At 49.6% G+C, this 17,672-nt stretch overlaps 1 protein-coding gene across 3 annotated transcripts in view; it reads left to right on the top strand.

Moving 5' to 3' along the window:
* The window catches only part of wdr97 (WD repeat domain 97), a 141,367-nt gene that overhangs the window by 59,331 nt on the left and 64,364 nt on the right, over positions 1-17,672 (top strand). For all 3 annotated transcript variants that reach the window (XM_068016085.1, XM_068016093.1, XM_068016103.1), the window contains 2 exons: positions 3,323-3,455; positions 9,897-10,021. In XM_068016085.1, the coding sequence (XP_067872186.1) occupies positions 3,323-3,455; positions 9,897-10,021 (258 nt within the window). The remainder of the gene's footprint in view (positions 1-3,322; positions 3,456-9,896; positions 10,022-17,672) is intronic.

Raw genomic sequence — 17,672 nt, forward strand, 5'->3', positions numbered from 1 at the left:
GTTATATTAAATCTTTACCAATCACTAGTTAAGCCCCAGCTGGAGTTCTGTGTTGAATTCTGGGCCCCACACTTTAGGAAGGATGTCAATGCCTTCGAGAGGGTGCGGAGGAAATTTTTTAGAATGGTCCCAGCGATTCAGTTAATGTGGAGAGACTGAAGAAGCTGGGATTGTTCTCCTTAGAGCAGAGAAGGTTGAGAAAAGATTTGATAGAGGTGCATTTTTTAAAAATTCATTCATGGGATGTGGGCGTCACTGGCTAGGCCAGCATTTATTGCCTATCCTTAATTTCGCTTGAGAAGGTGGTGGTGAGCTGCCTTCTTGAACTGCTGCAGTCCTTTGGGTGTAGGTACACCCACAGTGCTGTTAGGCAGGGAGATCCAGGATTTTGACCCATCGACAGTGAAGGAACGGCGATATAGTTCCAAGTCAGGATGGTGTGTGGCTTGGAGGGGAACTTGCAGGTGGTGTTCTCATGTGTCTGCTGACATTGTCCTTCTAGTTGGTAGAGGTCGCGGGTTTGGAAGGTGCTGTCTAAGGAGCCTTGGTGCGTTGCTGCAGTGCATCTTGTAGATGGTACACACTACTGCCACTGTGTGTCGGTGGCGGAGGGAGTGAATGTTGAAGGTGGTGAATGGGCTGCTTTGTCCTGGATGGTGTCGAGCTTCTTGAGTGTTGTTGGAGCTGCACCCATCCAGGCAAGTGGAGAGTATTCCATCACACTCCTGACTTGTGCCTTGTAGATGGTGGACAGGCTTTGGGGAGTCAGGAGGTGAGTTACTCGCCGCAGGATTCCCAGCCTCTGACCTGCTCTTGTAGCCATGGTATTTATATGGCTACTCCAGTTCAGTTTCTAATCAATGGTGACTCCCAGGATGTTGATGGTGGGCGATTCAGCGATGGTAATGCCATTGAATGGGGGAGATGGTTCAAAATCATGAATGATCCTGATCGAGTAAATACAGAGAAACTGTTTCCTGTGACAGGCGGGTCAGTAACCAGAGGACACAGATTTAAAGTGATTGTCATAAGAACCAGAGGCAACGTGAGGAAACATTATTTTACACTGTGAGTTGTTGTGATCTGGAACGTGCTGCATGATAGGGCAGTGGAAGATGATTCAATAATAACTTTCAAAAGGGAATTGAATAAATACTTGAAAGGAAAACATTTGCAGGGCTATGGGTAAAGAGTGTGGTGGAGTGGTATTAATTAGATAGCTAATCATCATACATTTATATTGATAGCTCTACCACATGCACGATGGACTGATTGCCTTCCTGTGCTGTATCATTCTATGATTTCATCAAAACACAACTTATATTGGCCAGATCATCATACATTTGTATTGACGTCAATTTCAAACTTGCCTAAGAGCTCCATTTATTTCAGACAGAAGCAACTGCATTTATGCACTAGTTCATATCTGGGTAAGGTGCGCTGAATGCAAGACTAAATGTAAGTAATTAACACTTGATTAATATTCATTTTGCCTCTTGTATGCTTAAACCCTTCTAATCCTCTGTAAATGTTGGATGGGGGAAGTTTGTACTGACTGTGGTTTTTATAAAGGTACCGGTCAGAGTGGAGCTGGAAACAACTGTGAAAAAGGTTGCTTATGCAGAAGGACCATTCTTGCTGTATAGTAGAACACAGTAACAGTGCTACCCCATAACATTGCCCAGCATGTATAGCAGGCAAATCACATTCACACAAAAACACTGTGGGGACTGTCAGAGACATGTGTTGCACTGAAATCATACTCTGGTTTTCTGTTTCTGCCACATAGTTGTTCATTTAACTAAAAGGAATATGTCTGTGGAAGCCTCACTGATCAGTGACAGTGCTGCCACAGCAGGAGAGTCTGACACTGAGAGTGATCTCTGTAAACCTGAGCTCATCCAAACCTCTGCTGCCCAGTCTCCTAACTCACCCTACAGTCCTGTTCACCTATCACCCCCCTGTGCTTGCTGACCGACATTGACTCCTGGTCCAACAGTGCCCTCAGTTTTAATATTATCATCCTTATTTTCAAATCCTTATATTCCCTTGCCCCCTCGCTATCTCTGTAATTGCTGCTAACCCCACAATCGTCCGAGATCTCTTGCACTCCTCTAATTCTAGCCTCTTGAGCACACCCGATTTCAATTCCTTCACCATTGGCGGCCACACCTTCAGCTGCCTGGGCCCCAAGCTCTGGAATTCCCTCCCTAAACCTCGCACCTCTCTCTCTTTCCTTCTTTAAGACACTCCTTAAAACCTAACACTTTGACCAAACCTCTGGTCACCTGCCCTAATATCGTCTTATGTGGCTCGGTGTCAAATCTTGTTTGATAATCACTCTCGTGAAGCACTTTGGGATGTTTTACCATTTGTTAAAGGTGCTATATAAATGCCAATTGCATTGGCAAATTGTTGTTGTTTGACAGTCACAGGTGGGCTGGGGGTGTGATCCCAGTCACAGGTGGGCTGGGGGTGTGATCCCTGTCACAGGTGGGCTGGGGGGGGATTGTGGTCCCTGTCGCAGGTGGGCTGGGGGGGGATTGTGATCCCTGTCACAGGTGGGCTGGGGGGGATTGTGGTCCCTGTCACAGGTGGGTTGGGGGGGGATTGTGGTCCCTGTCACAGGTGGGGTTGGGGGGGATTGTGGTCCCTGTCACAGGTGGGCTGGGGGGGGATTGTGGTCCTTGTCACAGGTGGGCTCGGGGGATTGTGGTCCCTGTCGCAGGTGGGCTGGGGGGGGATTGTGGTCCCTGTCACAGGTGGGCTGGGGGGGATTGTGGTCCCTGTCGTAGGTGGGCTGGGGGGGGATTGTGGTCCCTGTCGCAGGTGGGCTGGGGGGGGATTGTGGTCCCTGTCGCAGGTGGGCTGGGGGGGATTGTGGTCCCTGTCGTAGGTGGGCTGGGGTGGGTCCCTGCTCACGATTGCCATCCCCACCCCTCTGCTAGAATTCCAAGGTCAAGATCGAGCCTGCTCTGATTCCCTCCACTGTGGAGTAGCTCGCCGACTCACCCTGCCCAGGTTTTCATATGAGCGTGGGTTAGCCTGGTACTGGAGGTGGGGATGGGGGAGAGGGAGACTGATACGTGTCTAACTGTAAACCAGTAATCAGATCAGCACTGCAGGAGTTCGAACTGCTGGCATATTGGCAGCATTAACCTACAATGTGAAGGATCCAGTTGAGCAGTACATCATAGATTCAAATATTTCAATATTAGTTTTCCTTTTCAAATTGCACCTATAAGTCTGTGGGTGAGTTAGAGCCAGAATCCCCAAGTCCCATTACATTTAAACACTCACCTCCCCTCCGTGTCTTTCACAGAATCATCCACCTGAAAGCCGTCGTTGACAGCATTTCATTCTGCAATGATGTGGGTGACCTGCTGCTGGGGATTGAGCGGAATCTGTATCACATGAACAGCAAGGAGTACCTGACCCAGCCGTACCTGCTCCGGGTATGAATAGGGGCAGAGTTTGTGTATGTGCGCACGTCTGTGCATGTGTGTCTACATGTGTGTGACTGTGTCTTTTGGTGCATCTGCATATGTGTGTGTCCGCTTGTATGTGTCTCTATGCATGCATCGGTGTGTGTGCATGTGTATGTTTCCGCCTGTGTCTGTCTGCGTGTGTGTGACTGTCTGTCTGTACCTGTATCTTGTTATGACCGACCGCTCTAGTCAAAGCCCCAAATCAAATTATACGATTCTGATTGTGGTGGGAGAAATGCATTGTTAATTCAATCCCGTCCCTCCACAGATCGCCTAACATATCATTTTAAACTTGCCAAACTAAAGAAAGACCCAGCCAAATTGTACTATCTATTAACCCCCTGAATGAGGCTAACAAAACCGGGTGTCTTTAAATCAACAAATTGACTCTTTAATTAGAAAAATTCAATTCTTAAACACTATGAAGATATAAACAACATTTAAAATAGAAAACATTAGAGTCCTTGCAAATTTACAGTCCAATGTTGCTTGAAGTCTTCACAGCCGTTCGATGGGGAAAAAAAGGTTCTTCAACAGTAGAACAGTCCGTAGTCTAATTCCAGCAGTAAGTGATGCTTTCCTTCTCCAGCGATAAATTTCAACAATTAATGACTTGAAAACACTTTTTAATGAATCAATTTGCATTTAGAATTTTTGAGGGATAAAAGATTGTCACAGTCTAACTTCCCTTCCTTCAGTTTAAATTATCAGCGATCTCTGTTTTGGCTCGACTTTTTTTAGAATTTTGAGAGATAATAAATAAACAGACTAAATTCTTTTCCTTCAGCTTACATGGCTGAGCTGCTCTTTCAGGTGCTAACACATAGATGTCTGTCTGTTTTTCTCTGTTAGAATAGGCTGTTTGCACTATAAGCCAGTTCAAAATTGAATTGTAACAAATGTATCTCTCGATACTCGGTCCCAGTGGCTAGATCCAAGGCAACGAGAAGGCACCCTTTGAATCGCAGTCTCCGAATGGCTGTATCCAAGGTAATGAGAATGCACCTTTTCGGTAACTCCTGAGGCCTGCTTATTCTTAAAGTAGTACTGATCCTTTGCTGTCTTAAAGACACACCGCATATTTACCGAAAATAAAACCTACAGGATCATAACAATCTGTGGTGCGTCTGTATCTCTGTGCGTGCATCTGTGTGTGTCTCTGTGTGTTTGCGTCTGCGCCAGTATCTGTGTGTGTGTGTGTGTGTGTGTGTGAGCCTGTGTGCATATTTTTGTGTGTGTGCAAATGTGAACTTTTTCATGTAAATGTTATGGCCATTGACATGAGCAATATTAGTGCTAGGACTCAGACACTTGCCACTTAAGCATCAAACACTCCCAGGACAGGTACAGCATAGATTAGATAGAGTAAATCTCCCTCTACACTGTCCCCATCAAACATTCCCAGGACAGGCACAGCACAGATTAGATACAGAGTAAAACTGCATTGACACTGTCCCCACCAAACACTCCCAGGACACCGTGACACAACCCGAGCCTGAGCTCAGCCCAAGGCCCGTTCCCACGGATTCCACCTGTCCCAGGGCTGGGCTCAGGCCCAGACCCAGGGTAGCTTTAAAAAAAAAAGGAGGGTGCGGAGGCAGAGGCCTCTGATGACATGGAGGTCTCTGAGCCTCCGCGCCCTAGTGGGACAAAGAGGAGAAGGCACCCCTCCACAGAGGTAACAAGGGGCCCTGAGGTGTAGTGTCTATCTGTTGGAGGGGAGCTGTCTCCTGTTTTGGGTCCCCAGGTTCACCCTGCCACCACCACCAATATCAAGGCTGCAAAGCCTGAGCAGGAGCTCCCTACCCGTCAGGATGGAGGGGAGGGGGAGACACTTCTACATGTGACCCCTCCGGGGGAAGCCAGTGGAGCCCTGCTTGTGGTGGGGGAGCCTGGGGACACCTCCCATTCTGCCACTGGGTCAGGTGCCCTGAGTGGAGGGGAGGGGGAAGCCCAGAGGGGTCAGCCGTCCCAGCCAGAATCCACTCACAACCAGGAAACACCTGACCTGGTTATAACCGAAAATACTGCCCCATCTGCTGGACCTGTGGGTGCTGGCGGAGCGGGAGATGGCCTCCTCTCTCCGCCTCCGGTCTTGGCTCCGGCTGGATTTCCGGAGTTGGGAACTTCCGTCTCCCCTGGACCGCTCATTGGCCTTTGGACGGAGGTGGAGGGGGGTCCTGAACCGCTGGCGCCCACAGGCTGTAGTTTCACAGTAGAACCCAGAGAGGACTCCTCTGCCATCGATCCTGGGGGTGGGATCGTGACGGAGGCGGAAACCCACACCATTCCGGGAGACGAAGCCATCTGGCTCCTGGAGTCACCTCACCCATATTTCTAGTGGGGTGGCTATCTTGTTGGCCCCGACTTTTCAGCCGGAGATCTTGGGGGTCAAGGAGCTAGTGCCGGGCCGCTTGATCCACCTCACTGTTTGCCAGGGTAGCGTGCCGCACCACTTTGTGGACGTGAAAGCACCCAGGCCCGGCGCGTTGCAAGCATGCTTCTTTGAAGAAGTGTCCGCTCTCTTGAGCTCAATCGATAGCTGCGAGTGCATCATCCTCGGGGGGGGATTTTAACTGTACCCTCGAGGTGGGGGATCGCTCCGGTCCCCGGTGCGGCCAAGCGTCGGTGGAGAAGTTGAGGGAATGATCAGCTCCCTCAACTTGGTGGAAGTCTGGCGGAATCTCCATCCCGACTCCAGCACCTTCACGTGGGGGTCTAGAGGAGGAGGGTCCCGAATCGACTGCCTCTACTTTTCGCAGGCGTACGTCTTCTGCATCTTGATGGCCTCCATGCGGCTGGTGCCGTGCTCGGACCGCCACCTGGTGTGGGCGGTGTTCACTCCACTCCGCACGCGGGCGGGGTCCGCGTACTGGCACTTTAACATCCGGCTGCTGGAGGACGAGCGATTCCGGGACTCGTTCCGTCGATACTGGGCCAACTGGAGAAGGAAGCAGGGGGGCTTCACCTCCTTGAGGCTACGGTGGGATGTGGGCAAGACTCACATCCGCGTCTTCTGTCAGGAGTACGCGAAGGGGTCGACCAGGAGGCGGGAAGCCGAGATCGGGCGCCTAGAGAGGGAGGTGCTCGACTTGGAGTCCCGCCTCGGTCATGCCGTCATGGACCTGGCCCTGTGGCAGGCGTACAAAGAGAAGAAGGGCGCGCTGAGGGACCTGCAGCTCATAGGGTCCCAAGGTGCGTACGTGAGGTCGCGGATCCAGGTCCTGGAAGACTTGGACCGCGCCTCACCCTACCTTTACTCGCTGGAAAAATGGCGGGGGGTCCGTAAGCAGCTCGTTGAGCTGCTGGCCGACGATGGATCTTCCATCACGGATCCGGAGGGAATGGGCCTCCTGGTCCATACCTATTACAGTCCGTTGTTCTCTCCAAATCCGTCCAGCGAGGACGCGCGCAGAGTTTTGTGGGAGGACCTGCCGCAGGTCAGCCCGGAGGGCGCCGAAGGATTGGAGGCTCCGCTCACATTGGTGGAGTTGACTGGCGCCCTCCACCAGCTCTCGAGGGGAAAATCCCTAGGGCTGGACGGGCTTACCGTGGAGTTCCTCAGGGCATTCTGGGACGTCCTGGGGGACGATTACGCGCGGGTCCTGGGGGAAAGCCTGCCGACCGGGGAGACGCCCCTCTCGTGGCGCAGGGCAGTCATTGTCCTGCTGCTGAAGAGGGGCAATCTCCACTTGCTTAAAAACTGGCGTCCGGTCTCCCTCCTCAGCATGGGTTATAAGATCTTTGCCTGGGCTATGTCTACCCGCCTGGGCTCCCTGCTGGCCCACATGATCCACCCCGACCAGTCCTACACAGTCCTTGGCTGGTCGAGGACACCATCCACCTGGTCTGGGACCTGATCCATCTTTCCCAGAGGACTGGTCAGTCGGTCGCCTTTCTCTCCCTCTATCAGGAGAAGGCGTTCGACAGCGTGGATCATGAATACCTTTTCGGGACTCTGCACGCTTTCGGAGTCCACCTTTGACCTGCCGGGGAAGCCTGGCTGGCAAACTGGCAGGCGTTGGAGGCGAAGGTCACCACTTGGCTGGGGCGCTGGACAGGACTGCTCCAAGTGCTTTCCTACAGGGGCCGAGCGCTGGTCATAAACCGACTGGTGGCCTCCATGTTGTGGTACCGGTTGGTCACTTTGGCCCCGCCCCCTGCATTCGCCATCAAGATCCAGAAGAAACTCATCGATTTCTTCTGGGACAAGAGGAAACACTGGGTCTCTGCTGTGGTCCTGAGTCTCCTGATCGAGGAGGGCGGCCAGTTGCTGGTGTGCGTCCGCACGCAGGCTGCGACTCTCCGCCTTCGGACCCTGCAGAGATACCTGTACGTCGAGCGTCCTCCCAGATGGTGTGCGCTGGCGACGTATTTCATCCGCCAGTGTCACTGCCTTCGAGACGACACGCAGCTCCCAGTGGAATCCGTTAGCCGCGCCTCTCTGAGGGAGTTGCCTGTCTTTAACTGGGATCTATTCCCAGTCAGGGCATTCCTCAGCCGGCAGAGGAGAGCGCCTCGGCTGTCCAGGTGACCAACTCCGGGGACGGACCGGCGGGCGGAGGAGTAGCCGAAGCCCCCGGGACACCCCTCACTGCAGGTGGTTCGGGGGTGAGGTGCGCTCCTGGCCGAGCTGACCCCCTGCTCGGCCGGAACTGCTCATCGGACCCAGGCCCCAAAACCCTCCTCGGGAGCCTGTCCCACACAACCTGAAGCGACTCTCGGAAATGCCCTCTGTGCCATTTCAATCAGCGCGGAGGGGTTTCCTGTACGGGCTGCTCCTGCACACTCTCCACTTCCTCGCCCTCATCAGCTGGCTGGACACCCCCTGGCGGTCCGTGTTGCCATCTGGCGGCGAGGGGAAACCCCGATGAAGGTCTCTACGCAGGAGTCCTCCCTCTTTACATTGGGGATCTGGGGTGGAGGGTGTTGCACAGGGCATTCCCGTGCAATAGACTTTTAAGTAGGTTCATGGACTCCCAGGCCGCCTGTAATTTCTGCAGCCTGGCCGAGTCCGTGTTCCATGTATATATGGAGCGTGCGAGGTTGCAGCCCCTCTTTGAGTATTTGGAGTGGCTGCTCCTCAAATTCTGGCTGCACTTCAGTCCCACGCTCCTGATCTTTGGGCACCCGGTGCGGAGGGGCTTGGGCCGGGGGGAGGATCTCCTCGTCGGTCTGCTCCTGGGCCTGGCCAAGGTGGCAATTCGCAGGTCCAGGCTGCGGGCCGTCAGGGGGTTCGTCCTCCCTGATTGCCTGCCCCTCTTCCGCGGTTACGTTCGCGCCCGGGTGTCCTGGAGAAGGAACACGCGTTGTCCACCGGTACGCATGAGGCCTTCCGTGACCGGTGGGCACTGCAGGGACTGGGGTATAAAGGCCACCTTTTTTTTTTTTAAAAAAAAGGGGTTAGATACAGAGTAAAGCTCCCTTTACACTGTCCCCATCACAGAATTGTTACAGCGCAGAAGGAGGCCATTCGGCCCATCATGTCTGCACCGGCTCTCCAAATGAGCAATTCACCTTGTGCCACTCTCCCGCCTTCTCCCCATAACCCTGCAAATTCATCCTTTTTCATCTAACAGTCTAATTCCCTTTTGAATGCTTCAATTGAACCTGCCTCCACCGCACTCAGGCAGCACATTCTAGACCTTAATCACTCTCTGCGTGAAAAAGTTTTTCATCATGTCACTTTTGCTTCTTTTACCAAATTCTTTAAATCTGTGCCCTCTCATTTTCGATCCTTTCACCAGTGGGAACAGTTTCTCACTATTTACTCTGTCCAGACCCCTCATGATTTTGAACACCTCTATCAAATCTCCTCTCAGCCTTCTCTTCTCCGAGGAAAACAGTCCCAACTTCTCCAATCTATCTTCATAACTGAAATTCCTCATCCCTGGAATCATTCTCGTGAATCTTTTCTGTACTCTCTCCAATGCCTTCACATCTTTCCTAAAGTGTGGCACCCAGAACTGGACACAATACTCCAGCTGAGGCCGAACTAGTGTCTTATACAAGCTCAACATAACCTCCTTGTTCTTGTACTCTATTCCCCTATTAATAAAGCCCAGGATTCTGTATGTTTTATTAACCACTCTCTTCACCTGTCCTGCCACCTTCAATGACTTATGCACATATATACCTAGGTCCCTCTGCTCCTGCACCCCCTTTAGAATTGTACCCTTTATTTTATATTGTCTCTCCATGTTCTTCCTACCAAAATGAATTACTTCACATTTCTCTGCATTGAACTTCATCGGCCACCTGTCTGCCCATTCCACCAACTTGTCTATGTCCTTTTGAAGTTCTACACCATCCTCCTCACCGTTCACAATGCTTCCAAGTTTCATCCATAGAACTCTATGCTGTGTACACAAAAGCAATGCTGCTAATCATTCTTTGCTTTCTGGTTAGATAGCATGTCGGGATGCCAGTGATCGAGTGCCTGATGTTCCCGTTCCCATTTCCAGCACTGCTCTAGATTCCCTGTCAGCTGAAGATCGCCAGCGCTTGAGAGGACCCCATTCATTCAAACACAGGTAGGAAGAGGATTGTAATAGACGGGAGTGGGAGCAATACCATGGGTCTGACTGAACTCAGGTGGGTAAGATAGTCGAGTGGTTATGTTACTGACTAGTACTCCAGAGGTTGGGAGTAATAATCCAGAGAATGTAAATTCAAGTCCCACCATGGCAGTTTGTTGTAACTGCACTCATTCAGGCAAGTGAGATTATTCCATCACACTCCTGACTTATGCCTTGTAGATGGTGCACAGGCTTTGGGGGGTCAGGAGGTGAGTCACTTGCCGCAGGATTCCCAGTCTCTGACCTGCTCTTGTAGCCACAGCATTTATATGGTTACTGAAGTTCAGTTTCTGGTTAATGGTAACCCCCAGGATGTCGATAGTGGGGGATTCAGCGATGGTAATGCCATTGAATGTCAAAAGGAGATGGTTAGATTCTCTCTTGTTTGAGATGGTCATTACCTGGCACTTGTGTGGCACGCATGTTACTTGCCACTTATCAGCCCAAGCCTGAATGTTGTCCAGGTCTTGCTGCAAATGGATACGGGCTACTTCAGTATCTGAGAAGTCACGAATGGTGCCGAACATTGTGCAATCATCAGCAAACATCTCCACATCTGACCTTATGATGGAGGAAAGGTCATTGATGGAGCAGCTGAAGAAGGTTGGGCCTAGGAACTCCTGCAATGATGTCCTGGGACTGAGGTGATTGGCTTCCAACAATTACAACCTTTATCCTTTGTGCTCGGTATGACTCCAGCCAGTGAAGAATTTTACCCCAATTCCCATCGATTCCAGTTTTTCTAGGGCTCCTTGATGCCATACTCGGTCAAATGCTGCCTTGATGTTAAGAGCAGTCACTCTCACCTCACCTCTTGACTTCAGCTCTTTTGTCCTTGTTTCATGGGGGATTCAGCGATGGTAATGCTGTTGAACGTCAAGGGGAGATGGTTAGATTCCCTCTTGTTTTTGTCATTGACTGGTACTTGTGTGGCATAAATGTTGCTTGCCACTTATCAACCCAAGCCTGAATGTTGTCCAGGTCTTGCTGTATGCAGGCATGGATTGCTTCAGTATCTGAGAAGTGGTGAATGGTGCTGAACATTGTGATCATCAGTGAACATCCCCACTTGATCTTATGGAGGGAAGGTCATTAATGGAAAAGCTGAGGATGGTTGGGCCGAGGACACTACCCTGAAGAACTCCTCCAGCAATGGCCTGGGGTTGAGATGATTGGCCTCCAACAACCACAACCATCTTCCTTTGTGTTTTCCCCCCGATTCCATTGGCTTCCATTTTACTGGGGCTCCTTGATGTCAAACTCGGTCAATTGCTAGCTTGATTTGAACTTGTTAATTGAGTTTGATCAGGGGAAGATTAGAAATGTAGGGGAGTTGGTTCAGATAGAGAGACAAATAACACCAACATCTCTGGAGATAATAATACACCAGGAACGATGGAATGTAAAGCCTTGTTTAGGCAGGATGGTGAAAGAGGGCAGTGTGGATGGAGTAAGGTTGATTAAAGGTCATTCATCACCTTGGTGGGGGGAACGTCTCAAAGCACCTCACAACCAACCACAGCACCTTTGAAGTGTAGTCACTGTTGTAATGTAGGAAATGCAACTGCTAGTTTGCACACAGCAAGATCCCACAAACTGCATGTGATAATAAACAGGTACTCTGTTTTTGTGATGTTGATTGAGGGATAAATATTAGCCAGGACACCAGGGAAACTATATAAGAACATAAGAATAAGAAAATAAGAAATAGAAGCAGGAGAAGACCATTCGGCCCCTCAAGCCTGCTCCACCATTCAATAAGATCATGGCCAATCTGATTGTGGCCTTAACTCCATTATGCCCCCATAACCCTTGACTCCCTTGTAGATCAAAATCTGTCCAGCTCAGCCTTGAATATATTCAATGACCCAGCCTCCACGGCTTTCTGGGGAAGAGAATTCCAAAGATTAACGACCCTCTGAGAGAAGAAATTCCTCCTCATTTCCTACTTAAAAGTGAGACCCCTTATTTTTAAGCTGTGCCCCCTAGTTCTTGATTTCCCCCACGAGTGGAAACATCCTCTCAGCATCTATCCTGTCAAGCTCCCTCAGAATCTCATATGCTTCAATAAGATCACATCTCATTCACCTAAACTCCAATGAGTATAGGCCCAACCTGCTCAACCCCTTCATCCCAGGAACCAGCATAGTGAACCTTCTCTGAACTGCTTCCAATGCCAGTATATAGCTTCTTAAGTAAGGAGACCAAACCTGTACACAAAACTCTAGGCGCTGTCTCACCAGTGCCCTGTACAATTGTAGCAAGACTTCTCTCCTTTTATACTCCACCCCCCTTGCAATAAATGGCAACATGCCCTTTTCTTTCCCAATTACTTTCTGTACCTGCATGCTAACTTTTTGTGATTCATGTACAAGGACACTCAGATCCCTTTGTACCACAGCATTCTGCAGACTTTCTCTATGTAAGTAATATTCAGCTTTTCTATTCTTCCTGCCAATGTTGAGAACCTCACATTATACTCCATTATACATTATACTCCATCTGTCCTCTTCGTATCGTCAGCAAATTTGGCTACAATACAGTCAGTTCCTTCAGCCGAGTCATTAATATAGATTGTAAATAGTTGAGGTCCCAGCACTGATCCCTGTGGCACTCCACTAGTTACAGCTTGCCAACCTGAAAATTTCCCATTTATCCCGACTCTGTTTCCTGTTAGTTAGCCAATCCTCTATCCATACTAATATATTACCCCATCACATGAGCTCTTTTCTTGTGTAGTAACCTTTTGGAAATCCAAATACACTACATCTACTGGTTCCCCTTTATCTACCCTGCTTGTTACACCCTCAAATTTGTCAAACACAATTTCCCTTTCACAAAGCCATGTCGACTCTGCCTGATTGATTTATGATTTTCCAAATGTCCTGTTACTACTTCCTTCATAATTGATTCTAGCATTTTCCTCATGACAGAAGTTAGGCTAACTGGCCTATAGTTTCCTGCTTTCTGTTGTGCCGCATCCCTCCACCCCTCCACTTTCTTGATCAGAGGTGCTACATTTTCAGTTTTCCAATCTGCTGGGACCTTTCCAGAATCTAGAGAATTTTGGAAGATTACAGCCAATGCATCCACTATCTCTGCAGCCACTTCTTTTAAGACCCTAGTATGCAGGTCATCAGATCCAGGGGACTTGTCAGCCTTTAGTCCCATTAGTTTTCCTAGCACTTTTTCTCTAGTGATAGTTTTAAGTTCCTCTCTCCATTTTGCCTCTTGGTTTTCTGCTATTCTTGGATGCTTTTTGTGTCTTCTCCTGTGAAGACAGATACAAAATACTTGTACAAAGTCTTTGCCGTTTCCTTGTTTCCCATTATTAATTCCCCTATCTCACCCTCTAAGGGACCAACACTTATCATAGCATCATAGAAAGTTTACAGCACAGAGAGAGGCCACTTGGCCGATTATGTCTGTGCTGGCCAAAAAACGATCCACCTGTTCTAATCCCACCTTCCAAGATTTGGTCCGTAGCCCTGCAGATTACGGCACTTGAGGTGCATATCCAGACTCCTTTTGAATGAGTTGAGGGTTTCTGCCTCAACTATCCTTTCAGGCAGTGAGTTCCAGACCCCCACCACCCTCTGAATGAAAAACATTTTCCTCATCTCCCCTCTAATCTTTCTTACGTTAGCCACTCTCTTCCTTTTTCTATATTTGTTGAAGCTTTTACTGTCTGTGTTTACATTTCTTACTAGTTTACTCATATTCTAATTTCTCCCTCTTTACTTTTTTAAAGTCATCCTCTGCTGGTTTCCATAAGTTTCCCAATCTTCTGGCCTACCACTAATCTTTGCAGCATTGTCTGCCTTTTCTTTCAATTTGGTACCATCCCTAACTTCCTTAGTTAGCCACAGTTGGTGCATCATTCTCAGTGTCTTGCTTTCTCAATGGAATACATCTTTGTTGAGAGTAATGAAATATCTCCTACCGCCTTACCTTCTAACTTATTTTCCCAGTCCACTTTAGCCAACTCTGTCTCCGTACCCTTGCAATTGCCTTTATTTAAATTTAAGACACTAGTTTCAGACCTAAACTTCTCACCCTCAAACTGAATGTTAATGTGCAGCGCTCCCTCAGTACCGACCCTCCGACAGTGCGGCGCCCCCTCAGTACCGACCCTCCGACAGTGCGGCGCCCCCTCAGTACCGACCCTCCGACAGTGCGGCGCCCCCTCAGTACCGACCCTCCGACAGTGCGGCGCCCCCTCAGTACCGACCCTCCGACAGTGCGGCGCCCCCTCAGTACCGACCCTCCGACAGTGCGGCGCTCCCTCAGTACCGACCCTCCGACAGTGCGGCGCTCCCTCAGTACCGACCCTCCGACAGTGCGGCGCTCCCTCAGTACCGACCCTCCGACAGTGCGGCGCTCCCTCAGTACCGACCCTCCGACAGTGCGGCGCTCCCTCAGTACCGACCCTCCGACAGTGCGGCGCTCCCTCAGTACCGACCCTCCGACAGTGCGGCGCTCCCTCAGTACCGACCCTCCGACAGTGCAGCGCTCCCTCAGGACCGACCCTCCGACAGTGCAGTGCCTTCTCTGGCAGTATCACTGCGTGAAACCGGTTGCTCTGTGGTTTGCTGAATTTTGCCTCCTGCTCAATCTCCCTCTACTTCCTCTGTTTAAGCACTGCCCTCTCCTTCCTCACTCTTGCAATCAAGACCTGCTGCCTGTCACTTTAACTCAAACTTTTGCGTGGCCTCAAAACTTATTTTCCTTTGATATCAGTCAGATTCCAACCTGAAGCTTCCTTATCTCAGACTGGGGCTGGGATCCCAAGCCGTCTGTGTGAGGTGATCCTGTTTTGAACCCGTGCCATGCTGACTCCTGCGATACCACTTTTGTCATTGTTCCTTTCAAGTTAACAATAGCCTGTGTTTATATTGTGTCTTTACCATTGTCAAATGTCCAACGGGGCTTCACTGGAGCCATTATTGAATCAAATTTGACACCAAGTCACATAGGGATTTGGACTGCTGACTAAAAGCTTGGTCAAAGAGGCTGTTTTATGGAGTATTTATTTGTATTTTAAAAGAGGAGAGAGGGGCAGAGAGGTTTAAAGTAGGAATGCGGGTATTTAGGGCCCAGGCAGCTGAAGGCACGGCCGCCAATGGTGGAGCGATTTAAAATCAGGGATGCTCAAGAGGCCAGAATTAGAGGAGTGCAGATATCTCGGAGCGTTGTGGGGATGGAGGGGATTACAGAGATAGGGAGAGGCGAGGCCATGGAGGGAATTGAGAACAAAAATGAGAATTTTAAAGTCGAGGATTTCCTGGACCGGGGGCCAATGTAGGTCAACGAGCGTGGGGGTGATGAGTGAACAGGACTTGGTGTGAGTTAGGAAATGGGCAGCAGAGTATTGCATGATCTGAACTAAACCAAAGGTTGTGTCAATGCTGAATTCGCTAACACTGCTCTCTTCATCTCAGTCAGCTTCAGGTTGGATCGGCTGCAGGTGAGCTGCTTTACTGAGTTGCAGGTTGATGGGGGAGAGAAAAGTGTCCGGTTAACTTTCCAGGAGCCTGATCTAGGAATAGGCAGTGCTGTGCATGCATGTAACACTTGGCTGTTTAGATATAGACAGGAAAGGTGATGATAATCAAGGGAGGAGGGGGTTTACTGCCCTTCTCACAGGAGTGAGTGCAACCTGGAAATTCGGGGTACAAAACCCCAATCACAGAAACAGAGTCATAGAGTCGTACAGCATAGAAACAGGCCCTTCGGCCCACCGCGTCCATGCCGACCATAATGCCTATCTATACTAATCCCACCTGCCTGCATTAATTCCATATTCCTCTATGCCTTGCTTATTCAAGTACTTGTCCAGATGCCTCTTAAATGTTGCTACTGTTCCTGCCTCCACCACCTCCTCAGGCAGCTCATTCCAGATACCCACTATTCTTTGTGTGAAAAATTTACCCCTTTGATCCCCTTTAAACCTCCTCCCTCTCACCTTAAATCTATGCCCTCCAGTTTTAGTCACCCCTACCATGGGAAACAGACTCTGGCTATCTACCCTATCTACGCCTCTCATAATTTTATGTACCTCGATCATGTCCCCTCTCAGCCTCCTTTGCTCCAGGGAAAACAGACCCAGCCTATCCAATCTCTTTATAACTCAAGCCCTCCAAACCAGGCAACATCCTTGTGAATCTTTTCTGCACCGTCTCTAGCTTAATCACATCTTTCCTGTAGTGCGGTGACCAGAACTGCACACAGTACTCCAAATGCGGCCTAACCAACATTATGTACAACTGTAACATGACGTCCCAACTCTTGTACTCAATGCCTCGGTCGATGAAGGCAAGCATGCCATACGCCTTCTTCACTACCCTGTCGACCTGTGTTACCACTTTCAGGGAACTATGTACTTGCACCCCAAGGTCTCTCTGCTCAAGAACACTCCCCAGGGCCCTGCCATTCACTGTATATGTCCTGACCTGGTTTAACTTCCCAAAATGCATCACTTCGCATTTGTCTGCATTAAATTCCATTTGCCAATCCCTTGCCCACTTTCCCAGTTGATCTATATCCTGTTGTAACCTTAGACAACCTTCTTCACTGTCCACGATACCACCAATTTTGATGTCATCTGCAAACTTACTAATCATACCCCCTACATTTACATCCAAGTTATTAATATATATGACAAACAACAGAGGGCCCAGCACCGATCCCTGCGGCACACCACTGGTCACCGGCCTCCAATCTGAAAAACAGCCCTCCACAACCACCCTCTGCCTCCTATCACCAAGCCAATTTTGTATCCAATTGGCTAGCTCACCCTGGATCCCAAGTGTTCGAACCTTCCGGACCAGCCTACCATGCGGGACCTTGTCAAAGGCCTTGCTAAAGTCCATGTAAACAACATCCACCGTCCTGCCCTCGTCAATCTTCTTGGTCACCTCCTCAAAAAACTCAATCATATTTGTGAGACATGATTTCCCACACACAAAGCCATGCTGACTATCCCTAATCAGACCTCGCCTTTTCAAATGCATATAAATCCTGTCTCTCAGAATCCCTTCCAATAACTTTCCCACCACTGATGTAAGGCTCACCGGCCTGTAGTTCCCTGGCTTATCCCTGCTGCCCTTCTTAAATAAAGGCACAACATTAGCTATCCTCCAGTCTTCCGGTACCTCACCCGTGGCTAACGATGATACAAAAATCTCTGCCAGGTCCCCAGCAATCTCCTCCCTTGCTTCCCATAGCATCCTAGGATACACCTGGTCAGGCCCTGGGGATTTATCCACTTTCATGTGCTTCAAAACATCCAACACCTCCTCCTTTGTAATGTTGATATGCTCCAGGATATCGGTGTTCCCTCCCTTGAACTCACTAGCTTCCATGACCTTCTCCACGGTGAATACAGACGAGAAGTATTCATTTAAGACCTCGCCCATTTCCCGTGGCTCCGCACATAGATTACCACACTGATCCTTAAGGGGACCTACTCTCTCCCTAGCTACCCTTTTACTCTTAATATACTTATAGAATCTTTTAGGATTTTCCTTTATCTGATCTGCCAGGGAAATCTCATGGCCCCTTTTTGCCCTTTTAATTTCCTTTTTAAGTGTACTCCTGCATCCCC

Source organism: Heterodontus francisci, chromosome 2 (assembly GCF_036365525.1).
Source record: "Heterodontus francisci isolate sHetFra1 chromosome 2, sHetFra1.hap1, whole genome shotgun sequence".
In the NCBI taxonomy this organism is placed as follows: Eukaryota; Metazoa; Chordata; class Chondrichthyes; order Heterodontiformes; family Heterodontidae; genus Heterodontus; species Heterodontus francisci.